Source organism: Squalius cephalus (genome assembly GCF_949319135.1).
Source record: "Squalius cephalus genome assembly, chromosome: 17".
NCBI classification, from domain to species: domain Eukaryota; kingdom Metazoa; phylum Chordata; class Actinopteri; order Cypriniformes; family Leuciscidae; genus Squalius; species Squalius cephalus.
The window spans coordinates 19504614-19525942 of record NC_137138.1 but is presented as its reverse complement, the minus strand read 5'-3'; the positions used below and the strand labels follow the sequence as shown (position 1 = coordinate 19525942).

At 41.0% G+C, this 21329-nt stretch overlaps 1 protein-coding gene across 16 annotated transcripts in view; it reads left to right on the top strand.

The window, feature by feature from the left end:
• The window catches only part of nrg2a (neuregulin 2a), a gene marked incomplete at its 5' end in the record, with an annotated part of 88754 nt that overhangs the window by 22840 nt on the left and 44585 nt on the right, over positions 1-21329 (top strand). For 9 of the 16 annotated variants that reach the window (XM_079847487.1, XM_079847483.1, XM_079847482.1 and 6 more), the window contains 2 exons: positions 18732-18897; positions 21104-21222. In XM_079847487.1, the coding sequence (XP_079703613.1) occupies positions 18732-18897; positions 21104-21222 (285 nt within the window). Of the gene's footprint in view, positions 1-9852; positions 10094-18731; positions 18898-21103; positions 21223-21329 lie in introns of those variants that run through there. The other 7 variants (XM_079847480.1, XM_079847478.1, XM_079847476.1 and 4 more) reach the window with 4 other exon arrangements.

The window sequence follows — 21329 nt, the reverse complement described above, 5'->3', positions numbered from 1 at the left end:
AGAGCCAAACATGCTTATAGTTGAAGAAACAATATTCTCATGTTGCTGACAGTGTGACTGTATAAATTTAACAACAACTATAAAATGCCATCCGGGTATTTTGGTGAAAACTATGGTTGCCATAGCAATTTTTCATAAGGGCCTATTAGGTCACAGGGTTTACCATACGAGAATCTCTTCAGCGACGTGTTTGTGGAATCTGTTGTTTACGTGGAATAATTAATCCAGTAATTATGAGAGCTTTGGGAGGAAATGTGACGTGGATGCTTTTCCTTTCACACTAGTCACAGCATGTCAACAACACTCATATTCCCTAATGCTTTTTATCGTGTTGTTTTGGCTCTGTAGCTCTCATTTCAGTTTTTCTCTCTCTTGCACTTTTTTTCATATTCATAGTCTTTTCTCTTTTTTTAGCACCCTTTCTTATCACAAACTCCGTATTTGTGAGGTGAGAGTCACCTGTGTTCCTCTGTGCAGAGCAAGAGGTGAACTCAGTGCAGTTGGCTGGAACTGTTCCCAGAATACGTTGTCATTGAACAAGTTGCCAGGAAGAAAGTAGATGCATACAGGGTGATTGCCTTCTCTCCTTGTTTCAAGATGCTCTCTGGCATTATTGTTGCTTGGAAAGCTGTTTGTTGGGTTTATCTGAAGTGAAAAAAAGAGAGAAAGAAAACATTCCAGTGATTTAAACAGACATCGATTGAGATATTGCCTCTGTATTGATTTAGCTCCAGTTGTAGATCTTGAGCATTGGCTTGAGCCAAGTATCTGGGCAAAGGTTGTACATGTTCAGAGTGTCAGCAGAGATACAGCTTACGGTAAGTCTTGCTTTCATTCCTGTCTTATATTAATCTCTGGCTACGTTGCTGATGTCATGTTGAGTGGCCCAGACTCAGGGGTTCAGGAGTGTGTCTATCTCCCCGTACAAACACACGCTCTTTCCGTCTGGTCTCTCTCATATTGTTGTTGAAAGATAGTTGGGACTGCAAAAATAATTTTCTTAATCAGTATTTATTTGACAAATATCTAAACATCTTTAAAACAGTTACATACGTTTTTTTTAAGGGAATTATCTAGGTTTATGCTTAAAAACAGGAGAGCAAGCAAATAAAAATGGTATGCCCTCGCTGGAAAATTGGTGTGCACAGTGGTGGCTTTGGAATTTTTAGGCACTTCTCTCTGCGAGTGCAATGTGTATGTGTGTGCATATTTTGCTAATATTTTTATTCTCTGGATGCTGTGGAATGCAAATCCTCTCCCCCGCGTGGTCCATCGGAGAGGAGAAGTGAGCCAAGGTCAGGGACATTTAGGGCTGAACGCGCCCTATCCCACAAACAAAACTGCTCTACACACAGCCTCCATCGGCCCAGCATTCCCAAACCTTCCCTCGCAGTTTGTCGTGTTTCCATGAATTCTAGGCTGCATCTCAGTTTTGCCTGGGCATCAGCTTTTATCTAGAGTGCAGTATTTTGTATGTCTTATGTCCAGTTCAATTTCGTCTTGCATTTTTATCTATTTATTTATTTCCAATCACTTTATTTATTTTACCCAGACAGCAAAGAATATCCATTTGAAGACGATGACTGATGAGGGACTGAGTCCGAATGAGTCCGTGCGCTTCTGGCATGCAGTGTTGCTTGTCGTTGAAACAGCAGGGAGCGTATCTGTGACCGGGCCGTCTGCCTGTCCCACTGACATGGCACAGTTGCACTCTGGGTTTCCTGTAATCCCTCCTCCCAAAAGAGCCGGAGCATGGAGGGGTCGTCCTGCCACTCGTACCCCAGGGCCACACACTTGATCTCTCACCAGCTCTCCCCTCAAATTATCTGAGGCCCCTCCGAAAGAAAACCTCAAGCCGTTGGTTTTAACCAGCCGAGCCCCAGAGGACGCTTGCCGCTAGCAAAACTCTGTGTTTTTCAGGAAGGCTCTGCTACGCTGGAAGAGAAATTTAGAGATAAGCTGGGCCCTTGATAAGACACAGCTCTTCTCGTAGAAGCGAAAACAGAAATGCAAATGATTGGTGTGTGTGTGTGTGGTAGTTTGGGGGGGACATGCGTTTTTTTGGCAAGCATAGAGACTTTTGGCTTCCTCACTGTGACATGTTTGTGCTCTGCTCTGCGTACATTCTCCAGATAAAGGACGAGCTGAGAGCACGCAAGGAATTTGATTTGATTTGAAGAATGCGGAGCTGGGAGCGGACGTGTGTGTCTTTGTGTGCGGAGGGGTATTGATAAGAAATGGACCCTTTCCCATGAGCATCCATTTCTTCTCTCCTTCCTATCAAATCCTAGCAAATGTCACTACGCCAGTTGCCTTTTTTTACAAACTAGACCTGGAAGGGCAAAAAAAAAAAAGAGCGTGAGTGCATGTTTGTACGCTTGCATGTTTACTTTCTGCCAGAAGGGCATGTATACATTTGTCATTTGACTGGTGTTTGGCTGGCTACGCATTGGCCCGTTCCGAAGGCATGCGAACATCATGTGTATGTGTTTGTGTTAACGCTGCAACGGTGATGTGGGCGCTTGTTTGTTAAACTGCGTTAGAGTGTGTGGGAGTGTGTTTGTCTGTTCTCTTGAAACCGAGAGATAGAAAGAGAGCAAAAACATGGATGGAGTAGATCTCTCCCTGACACTATCTCAAAAACAATCTGTCGCACACTCGGGTGAGACTCTAATGTATCATCCAAAGACTGCGGTAGATCTGAGTGCCACATATTGAAGAGACTTGAATAACTGTCATACTGGATGGAGACAAAAGCCTACCACAAATATATAAAAAAAATCACAAATTGGACTATTGTTGGCATAGAGTAAAAGTATAGAGTTAGAAAACTTATTGTGGTTAGCATACTGTAGCGCAGATAATTTGGTGTTGGATAAATATTTTAGGTGATACTGAGATCTCTGACTTTTGAATGCCAACTGTTTTGGCAAAAATCAGAGCATAGTTTCATACATTCTTAAAGGGATAAAAAAAATGTAACTGGACTGTTAAAAATACCCCCAAAAGTAAATGTTATCATCATTTACTCATCGTCATGTCATTCCATACCTGTATGGCTTTCTTTCTTCTGTGAAACACACAAAGAATGTTTTGAAGGAACTGTTTTATTCAATGAAAGTTGGTCTACAACAACATTGGACCCCACTGAATGAACAATAAATAAATACATACATAAATATTACACTTCGTTATGTTCAGCAGAAGAAAGAAATGCATGCATGATGATGAGAATTTTTATAATTCTGTAATATCTCTTCTGTAACTAGAGTAGAGGCATGTTAGATTACTATGGTCTTGTTGTCAGGAGAAGAATCAGAGAAGCCATTCTCCATTTGATGTCATAATTGTCTTAGCCTGGGTTTCCCCATGCTGCCTTGCGGCCTGCTAGGGGACCAATCACAGAACGAGGAGGGAGCAGCAAGACGATGACGACGTCTATGCGACACACAGAAGCAGTTTGTTTATATCTATACATACCTTCTACCCTCATGTTTGTCTTGCACAAACGGCAATAGTCGCTGAACGCCATCGTGTACACATAAATCTCTGACCCATCGTCTTCTTCCTCGTCGAATTTCTGTCGCTCTACATACGTCATCTGGTATAATTGAAACGATTGGCTATGAGCTACGTACAGGCGCATTTGATAGACATTCGTAGCACCCAATAAACGGCTCTGGGCATTCGTAAACCACGCCTCAAATACGAGAAAATGAACATGTGGTTCCCAGACCACGTCTCAATGAGACTAGGTCTGATGTTAGCCAGGCTATAATTGTCTAGGAGAAATAGATATTTTCTTGTCATTTTTTCTTTCATACAGGGTGTCATATTTACGCAAATGCCATAGGGATAGAAATAGACCTTGGCCAGACTATACATCTCCATCCCTCACAGCCTTGTTTTTGATTGCATCAAATTAAATTTTGAAAATACCCTTAAAGTCTAGGATTATGATCCTAATCTACAATGATGGTACAAACAGAGGATGAGCCACACTATCATGACGTGCATCTATGAGGATCTTGGATTAGGTTAGTAAACCTTAAACAAGATGTGCAACTTGTTGTCGTGCCTTTGACTTCATTCCATTAGGCTTTACCTGTGTTTGTTTGTACTGTCATAGCTCTTAGCAGACACGTGAATACCTCTGTGACCCGATGCACCTCGGTTAGCGTAAGCTGTGAAAAGGCACCCACAGCACTTGCCAGGGCTAAATTGTACCCTATTGGCTGCCGTGTTGCTATGCGTATCGCTATATGTCCTTTCTGGTGAAATGAATCTTTGATACATTGAGTACTCATCAGAGAGACACTCTGATGGGGATGCATACCAGCCAGCCTCTCTGCCATCCTTTCATTCATAAATCATTTAAACACTGGCTGGATTGATTTGCCATTGCAGTGTGTGGAAGGCAGGGTATACAGTAGGGGCGGGGCTAAACGGTGGCAGCTCTGATTGACAGCTGTGTGATGGGACAACCTGAGAGCTTAAAAAGTGAGCAGTTGGAATCTCACTCTGCCTGTGAAGCATTCTCTCTCTTGCCGTCTTTCTAACTGTTGCCTGCTTCTCTCGCAGCAGTGTTTCCCTGCGGACTAAGCAGCATGGACGTCTCTGTTTTCATGTGGTGCAATGTCTCTCTCTCTCTCTATCTCCTCCCTTGTTCTGAATGGTTTCCATGGTGACAGCTGTGCACAGTGGAAACGGTGCAGGGCTGAATTCACATCATCTCACCATTAACCACCTGAACGTATACGCATGCACACGGGTCAACCTTCCTTACACGCAGTGCAGAAAGCTTACGCACATAACCACTTGTACTGAAACATATGCAGGTTGCCTGTGAACAATCTTTAGTCTCTGTTGCATGCAATGCTTGCAATCACTCACACTCATTCTGCCTTTTCATTCGCACGTCTTATTGCTTGTGGTCATAAACACAGATGGTTGTTTACTACAACACACATGGCTGTGTGGTTAGAAGTTCAATGGCTCATCTGCCCGAGATTTGACCACTGCAGTGGTCCAAGAGGGTCTTTCTGACTTTGATTTGTCAAGCTTTTGTAAGTGCCCCAAGACATCCTGTCTTGGACCCCACACTCTGCCTGTGCGTAGACAAGGGCACCTGGAACCACAGATCCTTCCTTTACCATTACGGATGTGTGTGATTTTTCAATGAGATTTACCTTCAAAGAGATTGACTAGAGATTCAACCCTTTTCCGACCTTTAAGGAGCTCCGCATTAGAAACATGCCATGCTCCCAGGCACCGGGCCTGGGCACCATAATCGTTTACAGATGATCTACATACTGACTAGTTCAAGCTGTCTTTAAAATGTAGGGAGGGCACTGACTTGGGCCTGATTGTGCACATCTGCATCCAATGATATTGTGTACATGTCTTATTTAGAATCAGCACCCCATCGTGGATGACAATCCCCACGGTTCCGTCCATCATGGTACCTAACGCAGCTGTTGGGCATTGCAGCAATGTGTCGAAATCGACAGTACATCTACGATTTCTCCACTTTATCCTTGCCTCTGCAGTGCCTCTGCACCCCCCGGGTGCACTTGATTCACCTCTGTCAAGTCAACAGGCGAGTGTTAAACGCAGGGATCTGCATCCCTTTACCTCCCACTCAGATCCACCATCTCCCCACACACACACACACACACACACACACACACCATGCCCTAGGAGAAACACACTGATCTAAACAACCAGATGGGTGTTTAAAACCATTAGGTCTCCAAAGATAAACTCGCCAAGCTTGTGAAATGCCAGTAGTGTCTCGGGGCGGTATATATTTGTGATGGTGTGCAGGTACTGCGGGAGGCTGGTAGAGGGGGAGGTGGGCTACACTTATCCGCTGTGATCTTTGAGGAAGTTAAAGGGGGGGTGCAGCAAATTGCATGGGGCCTGGTGAGGGTACAGGAGTGGGAGTGATCCAGGAAAATCCAATCAAGGACTTTTAAGGGGGTGGCTCCACATTCTCTTTATTTACTCTTAATGTCAGGCATCCCCACCCACCCGATCAGAGCAGCGAGTGCCTTGGGGCAACCTAAGTTGAGAAACAGCAGATGCTTTTTAATGGAGGAAAAGAGGAACACTTTGAGAGATTTCCAAGAGAGTGGGAGATGGATGGGAAGAGAGCTAATGACAACAGAACAGGGAAAGCTTGACAGTGCCCCTATTTTTGAGAACTATCTCCTGTATTGTTTTTGTTTGAATGGCTGTCATTACGGCGAGCAATCCGTCCATACAAATGCTTGTCAGTCTTTTATTTCACCTTGAGCTGGAGGGCTTTGTGTTTCTTGCCAGTTGGGTGGTTCACAGCAAAAATAAAGCAGAGCAAGTGGCTGATACACCCAATATTTTTTTTCTCTTTCTCCTCCTTTTGTTCGGTAACAGCATATTGCAACATAGCACTGGTGGTATTGTATACCGTGATGTCAGCCCCACCCACCAGAAATGCTTAATACCTGTGTAGTAAATGTAACGTATTCACTTATGCTGTACGTCAGGGCATATCTAACACAGGAGCCTTACTGCATTTCAAGGAGGATAATAATCTTTTAAGGGAGTTCCTCTTTGAAAGAAAAGCACCTGTATTCGGATATCTCACACTTCTGCATGTATATGTACACACATAGGTGCCAGAGAGGAGAGCGCAGGTCGGGTGACAAGTCCCATCATGCCTGGCAACGAAGGGAGGGTGACCCACACATCGCGCTCAGTGTCATTACCATTGACAGATTCACTCACCACAAGGAGGTTGTCGTGAGGGAAACACTTCCAGATGCGCACACACACATGTACGCACACACACACACTGTTTATGCCTACAACGTGGTCCTTTGATCTTCTCTAAAGTGAAGGTTTGCACTGCATGGTCAGATGCGTTGGAACATGCCAGTTAACGCCCCCCACCCCCCTGTGCACACACACACACAATCCCATCAGCTGAATGATGACATGGCTATGATGAGGGTAGAGTCATGAGAGGCCCCATGGCGAGGTCCTGATACCACAGCAAGTCCTGTGAATCACTTCGTATGGGACGTAATCCTCCACTTCCCCCATCATGATTTCATTCTCATCACCATCTTCACATCCTTCTATTTCTGCTAGCACGACCCTGAACTGTTTACCTTTCCTTCATGTTGATGAAACATTGCTCTGTGGAATTATGAAATGGCTCTATTTTTGGGATCAAGGTGCAGGTTCCTTGATGGGTGTTTTTAGTTGACATGATTCTTTTTTTGCAGAATGATATGGAGAGGTTTGTTTACAGAATGACATCATGTCAGATAGATGTTTGCCTTGATGCATCTTGCACGATTAGAATGTTTTGAGGAAACCCTTATAAAGACACTTTTGATACTATATCTTGCGTCTCTTATCTAATCTTTGGTGCCTTGCTTAGAGGCACAACGATACCACATGCAATCACAGGGATTTGAACCCGTAACACTGTTGCTGTTGGCATTAATGTTATCTGAGCTTAGCACTCACCCTTTGATTGAAGTGGAAAATGTGTCTTCTAAAATAGTAATTCTTTAAGTGTATCGTCATTGTTTGTTATATGAAAATTGCATTCCACATGGGCCATGACATGACATAACCTGTATGTTATAAAGCTCACAATTCATAGGAAACTTGTCAGTATTAGTCACTAGGGATAAGACAGAGAATTGAATGAGTTGTACTGTGATGTGTATTTGATTTGCTGCACATCGTAGAGTTCAGTGCTCTTGAACATCTTTCATTCCAGTGCTGGTGTCATATAAACGTCAGTTCAGCTGTTTTTCCTGTTTAGCTCTATATTCCTCCCTAGTAATATTTTTTGGAGAGGGGGTATGATGGCCTCTGATATTTTCATCTCAAGAATCATGTGACTGGCTTCCGGCCAACCAGTGCCCCAAGCTTTTGGATGGACCCTTTAAAACGGTCCATGTGGGACTTCTAGATTTATACCAGATTTATTCCCATAACTGTAGTTTCGATTTCTGCACATTTCTTTCTTTTATTTTTACTCATTATCTTCATAAAGGAAGCAAGGATGCTTTCTACCTTCCTGTCTGTCTTCCTGTCTTTCCTTATTTCTTTAATTATTCTGTCTATCATATCTTTTTTGCCTTTCTTCCTTTCTGTCTTTCCTTTTTATTAACCTTCCTGTATTTTTCCTGTCTGTCTGTATTCTTCCTGTGTTTCCTTCTTTTTCATTCTTTGTCTTTCTGTCAATCCTTCCTTCCTTCCTTCCTTCCTTCCTTCCTTCCTTCCTTCCTTCCTTCCTTCCTTCCTTCCTTCCTTCCTTCCTTCCTTCCTTCCTTCCTTCCTTCCCCTCTTTCTCTTTTCCTAACCTTACTGTATTTGTCTTCTTTCCTACCTATCAGTCTGTCATCTGTATGTTTGTCTTGTTCGTCTTTTTCTGTCGCTTCCTTCCTTCCTTCCTTCCTTCCTTCCTTCCTTCCTTCCTTCCTTCCTTCCTTCCTTCCTTCCTTCCTTCCTTCCTTCCTTCCTTCCTTCCTTCTTAAATCTGTTTGTCTGTTTGTCTTCTTCCTGTTTCCTATCTTTCCTTTCTTCCTTCTTTCCTGTCTCTTCCTAACTTTACTGTATTTGTCTTCTTTCCCATCTATCTGTCTGTCTGTATGTTTGTCTTGTTCCTGTCATTTCCTGTCACTTGCATCCTTCCTTCCTTCCTTCCTTCCTTCCTTCCTTCCTTCCTTCCTTCTTTTCTTTTTTCTTAAACTTTTAGTTTTTTCCCTTCCTTCCTCTCTGTCTGTTTGTCTTCTTCCTGTTTTCTATATTTTCTTTCTTCCTTCTTTCCTGTCTTTCTCCTAACCTTACTGTATTTGTCTTTTTTCTATCTATCTATCTGTCTGTATGTTTGTCTTGTTCCCATCGCTTCCTTCCTTCCTTCATTTCTTTCTTTCTTTCTTTCTTTCTTTCTTTCTTTCTTTCTTTCTTTCTTTCTTTCTTTCTTTCTTTCTTTCTTTCTTTCTTTCTTTCTTTCAATATCTCCCTCTCTTGTACCTGCTGCACAGGTATTGGAGGTGTAACACTGTGGGCTTATTTTTTTTTGTGCTCTCACAAGGTTCCCACTCTGGTTGCGTGATCACTGCTGGGATTCCTGACGACACTCTAGCTGGGAGAGACATTATCAGGAACGTGTTGTGACTCGTTTACAGTAGAGGATGGGAAACTTGGAGCAAAGCAGAGAGAGAGAGAAAGAGAGAGAGAGAGAGAGAGAGAGAGAGAGAGAGAGAGAGAGAGAGAGAGAGAGAGAGAGCAGGAGAGGTAGAGAGGGACATTGTAGGCTATAAACGGAAAGAGAGAGACAACAGTAGGATTGTTTTGTGTCATACTGTCATACATGCATTATTTTAATAAAACGGCGAAATCTAAAATAGTGGAATTTTGGAATTTCGACCTTTTTTGTTGCGGTGTCACTGAATGCTTTTGACTGGATGAACTCTTTTTGTATATATCTGCGGGTGCTAGAGCAGTGTGTGGTGGAGAGATCAGCCAGGGGTCATCTTTACAGATCCGCTGAGGTGTGGATACGGCAATCTGCTCTCCTGCTGCCCTGAGACTCGGGAAGAGAGGTGGAAAAGGACAGGGCCACGAGGTGCATGTGAGCTGAGAAGGCTTGATCAATGTGGTTTCTCCAAGCACCAGCTTCAGGGCCTGGAAGACATTGAAAGATCTGAAAGATCCAGGCAGGGAACAGTTAATTGCTTGACAGCAAAGGGAAATGCCTCCCTTTGCTCCCTCCCTCCCTTTCTTCCCCTCCCCTTCTCTCTCTCTCTCCCTCTCTCTCCCTCTCTCTCTTTTCTACTGTCTTTCCCTCTATTTGTGATGTGAGAGAGTGAGTGAGTGTATATAGGAGCCCAAACGCTCTGACAAGTTCAGAGTTTCAAGTGCGCCAGTCACACTCCCCATAGGACTATTTGTATTTCCTTTCCATTGTGGATTTACATTTTTCTCTCTTGTTTTGGTACTGACACAATGTCAGAAGGTAAGAAGAAGGAAGGGAAAAAAAAGGGAGGAAAGAAAGGACGAAAGCAGAGCAAAGATCCATCACAAGGTAAATAGAAAGCATACACAAGGTATGAGTGCATGTGGCAGAAGGGGGTTCTGGGGTGTGAGACATGTGAAAGTATCTCTTACCTTGTTTTGTCAAAGCTTGCTGCATATGCTTGTCACACAGGTGGACATCTTAAAGCAGTCAACGTGTAGCAGCATATCTAGCCTTTGTGGCATAAGTGTGCAATTGTTGGATTAATGTGTGTTTTGCGTGCAAGCCAGATCCCCATTCAGTTTAGCGTGGTTGATAAACTCCTACTCTAGTTTTTCTATGTCACGAGTGGTGGCGGCTTTTCCCAGCACTCTCACCTACACCACTCACCTGGTTTCGTCTTTTTGTCGCCTAATGAGTTGCATTGTTACCGAGATTCAGCTAAATTGTGGGCTGCCTATCATAGACTTTCGTTCCTCAAGTACTTGTAAAGGGCTTGTTCTTATTTCTGCACTGGTGCTGAGTCTCTGCACTTCTGAAAGTGGCTGCCACACATTTTCTCCATTAGATTGCACTTCAGGGAGATGGTCGTTGCTGTGAAACCTTTCAAACGTCAGAAAGGTTCAAATGTAGAACCTTTTCGAAGGAGCTCAAACATAAGAGTTTGAGCTCCTTCTCTTTCACTCTGCACTGCTGCAAGTCACGGCTTGTCACTGCAGTCTGACCCTGAGGTCGAGGAGGGAGACTCAGCAGGAGAGAGGCAAATCCCTTATTGCCTGGTCACATACCCCACTATGCTAGTTTATGATGGGATGATTCACACTTCTCATAGAAGACTCCCGTCTTTCCCCGGTTCCCAGAAACATTATGCCCATTCAAAGTGGCACATGTCTTATAGTTTTTAGTCAAGTGCAATTGAGTGCAATTCAGAAAAAGTGTTTGTTTAAAAGGTTTCACTTTATTTTGTTGGTCCCTTTAACACATTCTGATGACTATAAGTAACGTTGCACCTACATGTCTACTAACTCTCATTAGAGTGTAGAGTATTAGTAGACTGGTAGGGTTGGGGTTAGAATAAGTAGACATGTAGTTGTAAAGTCACTTATATTCAGTAGAATGTCTGTTGGAGGACCGTCACAATAAAGAGTTAGCAGATATTAAGCAGACAGTCTACCAATAGTCTAATGAGAGTTAGTTGACACGTAGTTGCAAAGTTACTTATTGTCATCAGAATGTTCAAAAGGGACTATCAAAATAAAGGGTTACCGTTTAAAACACTGTGCCAGAAGTCACCCATTCACATGTCTAAATTTAAGTCCATTATAATTTACTCTAAACCTCAAAATTCTGACATCATTTTCATACCTTGAAACACACACTGTACTATTTAGCAGGGCAGTACAACAGGAGGTATTAGATATGGTCAAAGCTGATATTTCCCATCCAACCAATGTGCATTCACTCTGGCTTTCAGTTTAATTAGAATTTTGTTTAGTATATTAAAAAATAGATTGTATATTAGGCTGGGATTTGAACCTGGGTTCCCTTGTACGCTAATCAAAAGCTATACCACTAGAATAGTGCATATTATACTCACAAGAACAACTACTACGTCACATTGAGTTGAGGAGCTGCTACAGTCCAAATGGCAGGTCCCTTCCGAGTTATTTTGAGTGCTTGGTAGAATCACCTTGATATTAAACTCTTCAATTACATTAGCGGGTGAGGACAAGGAGGCTTAGTATTGTGCTGTCTTTCTCTCTCCCACAACTTCCCCCCCACCTTTCATTCATTTACAGACATGTAAAAGTCTTTCAGTATCTGATCCCTTCAGGATGGTGTTCTGTACCCTGTGTGCCCCGAGGCTTGATTTAAGGGGAACTCTGAAAGAGAGAGTAGCCTATTGTGTTTCCCAGCTTTTATGTGGTCCTAATTCTTGACGTTTGACACACTTGACCTCCCAATACTAACACAGATGTAATTTAACAGTGTGCTTGTGGTTGTGTAAGACATAACATTGTATAGATGGTGGTTTTTTTTCTTCTCCTGTCTGTGGTCGTAGATATACAGTACGTCAAAGTGTGTGTCGTGGTACAAAAGAACAGTGTCTTAGAGCGATACTAATCACCTGTGCTGTGTCTACGGAAACAAAGCACAGCTGTGAATTAAAAAAAAGAGTGCCCAGGAGAAGTTTTACACTGTGCCTCCTGAGAGAAAAGACATTTGTGTTAACCCTGTGTGTAGTTGTGTTTTTATGGTTTGGTTTACTCTACACCTTCTTGCTAAATTTATCCGGGTCCTGATTTAGCTCAGTTCAGCTCAGAAATGACATGAAAGCATAGCGGGATTCATGACTGACTTAACAAAGTACTTACTGAATCAGAGAATACGCAGTTGATAATTCTGAGAAATGGCGTGCTTTCCTCTGTGATCTATTTAAAAAAAAAAAAACAAGCAAAAGGATTTTAAACTATATACACATTTTTGAAGTGATTGATTGTGTTAACATGTGGCTATATTTGGCATACGCACTACGAAACTGATTGCCAAGACCACACATGCATATGGCTTTCTATCATTGTGTCTAACTGAATCGTTTCTCTCTGAGTGATAAACCACATTTTAGTTTATACACAAGAATATCTGGAAATTGTTCACTGTTCCTGGATAAGTTGATACAGATATTCTGCTCAGTTTTGTGATCATGTACTCTACAAATTGGTTGGGTTTTATTTAGTCTGTTGAATAACTGTGGCTAGATAGGAACTGCTGAGACTTGAATGTTCACATTTGCCTCTCAGATTTTGATGGTCTCTTTAGATTTTCTGTGATAATTTTCAAGCTGTACTTATCTTGTTTATATTAATAAGTGTTCGAATAAGGAAGAGGAAACTAGTAAGGGTTTTTTATGTGATGAATCATATATTTACATATCATACCTATTTTGGATATTATAGCAGAGTGTGGAATCGTATCTGATTGGCATCACGCGAGTGGCGCATTTGCCGTGGCTCTTCATGACGGTTGAATCGCAAAGCTCGAAGTCGTGAGAGATAGCATGGCATCTCCTCAGGCTATAGATATTTACTGTTCCTCTAAAACAGGCTTTGCATTCAGTAAAAATGCATACGTGTGAATTGTGTGTGGGTGAGACTGAGAGCTGAAACATGCTACTTGTTCAAAAGGTATATCCCCATGTGAAGAAATATACTGGAGTTAGGAGGGTATATCCTCATGACAGAATGTTTTGCATTTGTTTATTTTTGTACCATTTTTTTGCATGCAGAAGTGTTTCCATTTCCAGAATGGATGACGGAAGTGTTTCAGGATCATGTTTGGCACAAAAGGAATTCCTTCTTTAAGTTGTAAAGTAAGCCTTCTGTAAAAAATGTTTTAGATTTTTTTTTTTTTTTTTTCAAATCGCAAATGAGGGGCGAATTTATGAAATTATTTCATCCTTTTTTGTGTGGTATTTCAGTCCAAAAACCACTAACCACGTGAAATCTAATATTTCACGTAATTCAATTTAGTAATTGTCATTTCAGCAGAAACATGGCATTTTTTTTTATTTAATTTTGCCTTTTTAATGTAAAACTCTGTATATAAAGCACTATTTGATTGGTGCAATAAATGTCACACTATTACCACCCGCAGAAAGCATACAATAAATGAAATTTTATTATATTGTTTCAGTTGATTTTTTTCACAGTGATGGAGAAGAGCATTATATAAAGTATGTAGACACAATTGCGCTGTCTACATTTCAAAGCACATATATTCAGTGTTGATCACAGTGGTGGAGGAATGCTATACAGTCCTAATAAAATATGACAGATTGAGGTAGTGTGCTGTCATGCAGTATATGTTCACCACAACATTTTTGCATAAAATATTTACATAGGACTGAATTAGGTACTCAAACAACTGACAGTTCCTTCTTAGTCAATTCCCCCCAGAATACTTATTCAGTAGCCTATGCTAGCATTTTAATTTTGCATTGTTACATCAAAGGCAAATTCCATTGCACAAGCATATTTGCATTTTTGCCCCGTTGTGAAATATTTCTTGATGAACCAGGTTTTATGTAACTACTTGCCATGCCAAGCACATGTTTGCTTAATTGCAGCTGAGGTTGCAACTCTACTTCAAATGTTGTTTCATTTACTCACTTTGCCTAAAAACTTAGAAAGAGAGAAAACTGTACACTTGATTATATAATTTCAAACTTCGGTATAATTGGTATGAATACTATGGAAGCTTGCTAAATAAAACTTTTTTCTCAGAATTTTGTGATATAAACACGCAATTGCGATTTATAAAGTCAGAATTGTGAGAAGTCTCTTTCCTCAGAATTGGACTTTATAACTCGTAATTACGTGTATATCTCAGAATTCTGACAAAAGAAGTCAGAATTGCAAGATATAAACTTGCAATTGTGAGAAAAAAGTCAGAATCGCAAGTTTATATCTCGCAATTCTGACATCATAACTCACAATTGCAAGTTTGTATCTTTCAATTGTGAGAATAAAGTCAGAATTGTGAGATAAAGAGTTGCATTTATCTTTTAGGCCTATTTTTTATTTTGTGGCAGTAACAAGTTTCAATAGAATACAGTGAAATGGAATTGTTATTTTACAAAAATCAAATCAATTGCAATAAAGAGAAGTCTTATTAAACCTGCTGCAGCAGGACCCTAAAATAATGCTAAAATAAAGTCCCTGTGAAGCAGGGTTGCCAGGTCTGTGCAACAAAAGTAACCCAACGGCCTGTCAAAAATAGCCCACAAATAACCCAATGCAATTTTTTCCATCAGCCGGCTGAATTCTTCACTAAATTCGTTTTTGGGGTGTTGTCGCACTGAAATCGTGCTTACGGGGGTGGAAATCAGCTCCTTCCCCTTTAAAAAAAAAGAAAAAAAAAAGCCAATAACGTTTAGTTTATATCACAGCTCGACCAAAGCCGTTGAGATGAACTCAGTAAAGCCCACTAATATCTAACTGTTTCTCCTCCTGATATCCTCCCTTATTGCTTTAAAATATAACATTCTGTGCAGAATTCAAATGGGTCCAATTTGTTTTGTGGTCTGCGTCAACTCTCTAATATTGTATCTCTTGCCCGGAGCAGACTGTGTGCGCGTTGCGGCGGTTCGCGTGACACTAACGTGAAACCACACTTAATTTTTCCAATGGAAAGCATATTACACTGTCTGAATCGTTCCCTATCCCCTATATAGTGCACTATGTGCCATTCATCATGTAGAAAATATTGATTTGACGATTTTAGCCTCAGCTTCAGCGTCCATTTATAATGTAGGGGGGCGGGGCGCTTCTGATTCTAGAGAGCATTTGATTGGAGAGAAAATCTGATGATTTTTTGAATGCTTATGTCTTCTAGATATTAATTTTGTCATTGTTTTGGAGCACACTTTCTTTTAAATAACAGTAAGGCTAACATATTCCTACTAAAAACCAAAAAACGTCAAAAAAATTTTGATTTCATGGCGACTTGGCAAAAATCCAGTGAATTATTTTGTGTTGTCACTCTCAACAGGAACACAACAGCCGTAGACACAAACTGAGATCTTCAAGAACACACACATGCCACACACCCGTGTGTAAACCATACACCTCCAGCACGATTCTGCACCTTACTCTGACAGCTATTGCGTGAGGAATTTTCTTGGAATACTTAAACTATGTATCCAAACAAGATATGTGTCATAACACGAAAGTGAAAATAAACGTTCGGCTCCTTGGAAACAGCGGGAAGGTGAAAGAACTGCGATTTGTGCCATGGCTAGATAGCAAAGATTGTATGGTTATACCTTTTTTTTCATAATCCTTCCCGTTCTCCTGACTGCAGAATGATTCCAGGCAGCTTAAACTGAGCTTTGGCACTATCCCTCAGGTTATGTATTTCCAAGCCGTTTCTGAATTACAGGCAGGGCCACCGAGATCGTGTCATGTGTCTAATAAAAGTGTGACAGTTGTGTTAAAGCGCTGATGAAATACGCTACCTGAGGGGTGGTATGGAGAAATAATCTACATGCTCAGGATGCGCAAACAAACATTCCCGCCACAGTAGCAGAAGCCGCGTTGCTGTTAAATGAGCAATAAACTCTAAGAAAAATGGTTCTCCTTCTCTGTTGGTGATTATTTAGTCTGTGTAGTGCTTTATTCTTCCTTAAATTGAGACATGATTATGCGTGATATATCTCGTGCACATGTGGCATTTGTTATGGCTTGCCATTTAAGTGTGATTTGACAGTTTTCAGCACGTAGTTTAATAAACCACACACTTCTGTTTGATCTTCTTTATGAGTTTGAATAGTCTAGAATGACTCTGTCATGGAGTATGACTACATAAAGCTCTGAGTATTACTCTGGAGTCGGGAAAACATTGAACGTACAAATCAGACACCCCACCCTTCTTATCTGAAGACGGGCAAGTATCACCCTGCATGTACAAAAGCAACTCGGAACAAGATGCCTCATGTTAGTCATTCTCCATAGAACCCTCACATACATGTCATATCCTTAAACGCAACCTTATTGATCCCCAATTCGACCCCAATGCACCCTACTTAGCCAGTATGCGTCTGTCGCTCACACTTAAAAAGTCTCAGTGACAGATGTTGGGTAGCATGTAATGCAAGACACACACTTATTCAGCATATGTTCATCATAGGATGTGTTGCACAACACAGTCACTCCAAAGGCATGCTGAGTAATGATGCAGGTGCCCTGAGTTTGGGATGAGAAAAAGCCACAATTTACCAATGAAAAAAAGAAAAGAACAGACCGTTGCTTACTCATCCAGCTTCGAGGTGGTTGATAAAATCAGGTTGGGTCAAATAAAGGCTCAGACAGCAAAGTTTTCAGGTTGTTTTTCACGTGACTTTGTGTTGGGTTTCATAAAATCAAATTCCTTCGACGTTTTTTTCTGAGCCAGTGTTGATGTTTGTTTCTTTATTAAACATCTTAAACTTTTCTGTTTAATTAAATGAAAACTGTGCTTATTGCATTCAAGGGGTTTTCAGGTGATTAAATCAGTATGGCTTCCAGCACAAATATACAGGGAGTGTGTTTAAATATTTGTCTAAAGAATTGCGTTACTGGTGCACTGTATCCCATCGGTCTATTGGCCTCTAATGGGTAACCACAGCAGTGAGCATTAAATGGTGTGGAGCAGAACTACATCGGACACTTGGTGTTTTTTCTGAGAGAATGCACATCACCAGAGGCTGTCATGGGAAACCTGAGACGTTATTCGACTGACAGTACAATCCAAACATTGTGCCAGAGACTGTCATGTTACTTTGAGGTACGCAACATCAGAACAGACTGCACCGTTCAGACATGAAAGCAGACGTTCGGATAAAACATCTGCCTTTACTGGGACGGGGAATTGGGACAGTTGTTCCAAAATTAGGATGACTGCTGATTATTTTAGAAACCTCTGGCAAGATTGTAATTGATGTTAATGCTTGTGTATTCTCATCTGTTTATTTTTTTATGCTTGCCATCTTTTGCAATAATATCTGAAGACTTTAGGCATTGATCGCGTGCGTTGTCAAGTAATGAAGAGGCAGCCGTTGTAAAAGTGTATTTGCCTATATGGATTCACTTTGGGGAGTCCCAGAGAGAAACACAGACTCCTGCCCCAGCCTTGGGGCAGCATGCGCCCTTCTCTCATCCAGGACAGTAGGGCACAGCCAAAGAGCATCGCCCAGTTCTGCCCTTCGGTTGTGGAACCGCAACTCTTTGAAGCCGCATGATTGCTGTCTGAGACTGCATTAATCCCATAATGCATTTCCCGAGTGACTATGCATGGCAGCGTCTGGGCATGTGGCGGCCCACATGTAGCAACTTCATCTCCTCTCAGTGCTGTTGTCCTCCGTTTCATTGGTGTTTTGACTGTTGTCTGAGATTGAGTGTATCTTTAGGATTTGTGAAGGAGCTGTCATCAGTGGCTTGTTGCATAATTTCAAAAGACGTGTAAAAGACAAGCTAAGTCTCTCAGCTTAATTCCAATTTCTTCTCAAACATTAGTGTTCCACATGCTTTTTTACACAGCTTTTATTGAAGATCATTGACTTCTTGGGATTATGTCTGGAATTGGATGAATTTTGTTGATAAGATAAAGTCACCAAATCATAAGTTTAGGGTTCGTGAGTAAAATACTGTTGATTAGCTATGCTAAAAACAAAGCTAACTTAAGCTACTTAATTATTTTTAATCAGAGCAATGTTTTGGCATAAAACAATGCATGATCAAGCTAATAAACAGCTATAAACTAGAATACACACTATTTTTATGTAACTGAGTTGAAAACATAGAAATTAAAGTTGAGTTAGTAGTGTCGCAGACATAGTTAGCTACTCACCAAAACTTGAATCACATTGTTGTTGTTTTAGCATGTTCACATATGTTTTCGAGTTTATGGAAGCGAAGAGCAGCTCAAAATGCGTGGTTGTGAGTGTTGTAATTGTGCTGCATTGATCTCTGAGAGCACAGAGAGCTCAGTGCTGGACTGCCTCACACTGCCAGTGTCTCTGGTGACATCATCTGGCCAGCTAAGAGACTTTTCTGTATTTTTCTCTCTCTGCGTCCCTCCCTTTCTTTTCTGCTCCATCACTGCATCAACCCCATTGGTGTTATAAATAAGAAAGTACTGTAACACTATATTCTTTCTTTCTATTGTTCAGCTGCTGCTCCTACACTGAAGCGTATGATGAATCCTATGTTGGTGGACGAAGGAAGCAAGCTGACTGTGAAGTGTGAGGCCTCCGGAAACCCCACCCCGGAGTATAAGTGGTACAAAGATGGCGCTGAACTGAAGAAGAGCAAAGAGATCAGAATAAAGAACGGCAAGTGAGTCAGCATGTCCACTAGCCCACACCTGCAGAAGCCAACCTCCAGTTCTAGACGTATATCAGAAGTTCTCAGACTGGATTGTGACCTTTTCATGATGAGACAAGAGCTTACTTTGGGCAGTGTACTAGAGACTGCCTGTGCTATTGCAATTAAAGTGAAGTTTTTCAGCATTTTTGTCTATTAAATTGTTAATATCGCAATTAAATAAATGGTTCACAAGAAATTAAAACTCTTCTGAAAACAACATTATTAGTTTAAAATGATCTGAGCTAGTTAAGTTGGTCGTGTCTCGTCTTATGGGCAAGCTAGTCTCCCAGCCTGAGGATCCAAAACCTCTCTAAAACCTGGAAGCCACCCCAGCAGGGAATTCTTTCTTTATTATTATTTAATTACTTAAGCTCATATCATTCCAAAATGATATAATGGCACAAAAAAATTCACAAATACAAATAAATCATAATGATCAAAAAATATATATATAATAATAATAATAATAATACATACGTATAATTTATTTAACAAAAAAGTAGACATTTTTCATTTTTCAAAGTAGACTTTATATCTTTGTGACTTCAATGTTTGTCTGTCCCTCACGCAATGCTTTTGTATAACTTCTAAAGACATGGATAATATCACACAATTAATATGGAGTACACATTTATGATCCTTTATGGTGCTTTTTGTCCCAATCCTTGTTCCTTCTTCCAATCCAGTTTTGTGCCCTATCTTTTTCCTGGAGATTTACCTGCCTGTAGAGTCCAGGGCTGAATCTGAAATCGCCCCCTATACCCTCAAATAGGGCGTTATTTGAGGGGACAGCCATTTGTAGTGGTGTCCGAAACCATAGTGGACGTTATTGAGTGTACTTATTCAATCCCTCATTGCGCTGCAATAACGAGTGTACAAACGATGTACGCTCAACGGCTGTCCGAATTCACTCACTCCTTGTCATTCACTCCTTCAAATGAACAGTATTAGTGGACTAACGTAGGGAATAGTTAATGAGGGTTTAGGGGGCGATTTCGGATTCAGGCCAGATGAGGATCTTAAAGGAGAACTCCGGTCAATTTTAACATTGATCTCATTTTTTTGTACATTTGGAGTGCTGTCAGTACAGAGAACAACGACAAAAATCGGTGTTGCCTACACCGTGTTATCCTCTTTTTAAAATTTGCACCCTGTTGACTTCAATGGGGCAAGTTTTAAACCTGCTTTTAGCCTCTTAACATCCTTGATGTGTCATTACAAGTGCACAGGTCATGTGAGTGATTCCTTCGGAGTGAACACGAGTGAATCTGACTGCAGTAGATGTGAAAGATATGAATAAAAATGATATTTACAGGTATGTGCGCTGGCTGAAATAACATCACTTTTATTCATATCTTTCACATCTACTGCAGTCAGACTCACCTGTGTTCACTCTGAAGGAATCACTCACATTGGCTGTGCACTTGTAATGACACATCAAGGATGTTAAGAGGCTAAAAGCAGGTTTAAAACTTGCCCCATTGAAGTCAACAGGGTGCAAATTTTAAAAAGAGGATAACAAGGTGTAGGCAACACCGATTTTTGCCGTTGTTCTCTGTACTGACAGTACTCCAAATTTACAAAAAAATGAGCTCAATGTTAAAATTGACCGGAGTTCTCCTTTAATTAGCTGCTTCAGTTGTATTTGATCAGGGTTGGAGCTGAACTTTGCAGGAAGGTAGATCTCCAGGAAAAGGATTGGACAGCTCTGTTATATAATATGAATATGATAGAGTTGTGCGAAGATTCTTCAAAAATGCCTACTTTTTGGGTTACATAAAAAATATAAAGGTTTTGAATGACATGAAAGTGAGTAAATGATTTCAGAGAGATATTGGCACTGTATGTGATTGGCTTGAAATGATCTACAGAACAGACATCATAAATAAATGATTAATGGGTAAAGGAGATTTTGTTTAACTTCATTGATTCATTGCTCATGTTTTCACACAAAAAAAGAACAAAAAAAAAAGAACCACCTGTGGCTGTGCTACACCAATGTGAAGCTCCCTTATAACAAACCAGAACACTGGGATTCTCAGAGTTTCATATTGGCTCTCTTCCATCTCTGTTTATAGAACTTAATTTATACTGAGGTTTTTTTCTGGAGAGTTTTTCCCTCTTCCATGTGTATAGTGGAATCCTTGACTCTTTCCTGTGTGTCTTCTTCTTGAAGGAAAAACTCCAAAGTTCAGATCGGCAGTGCAAAGCTGGAGGATTCTGGGAATTACACATGTGTGGCAGAGAATACTCTGGGGAAGGAAAACGGCACCAGTACAGTGCACGTTCAAAGCAGTAAGTACAAATTTTGTTTAAAGTAGTGGATCAGCATGGTGTTCAACAGAGAAGAAGACAAGAGTGTGTCTTTGCTGATGGGCTGCCGTCATTTTTGCTGAATGCTG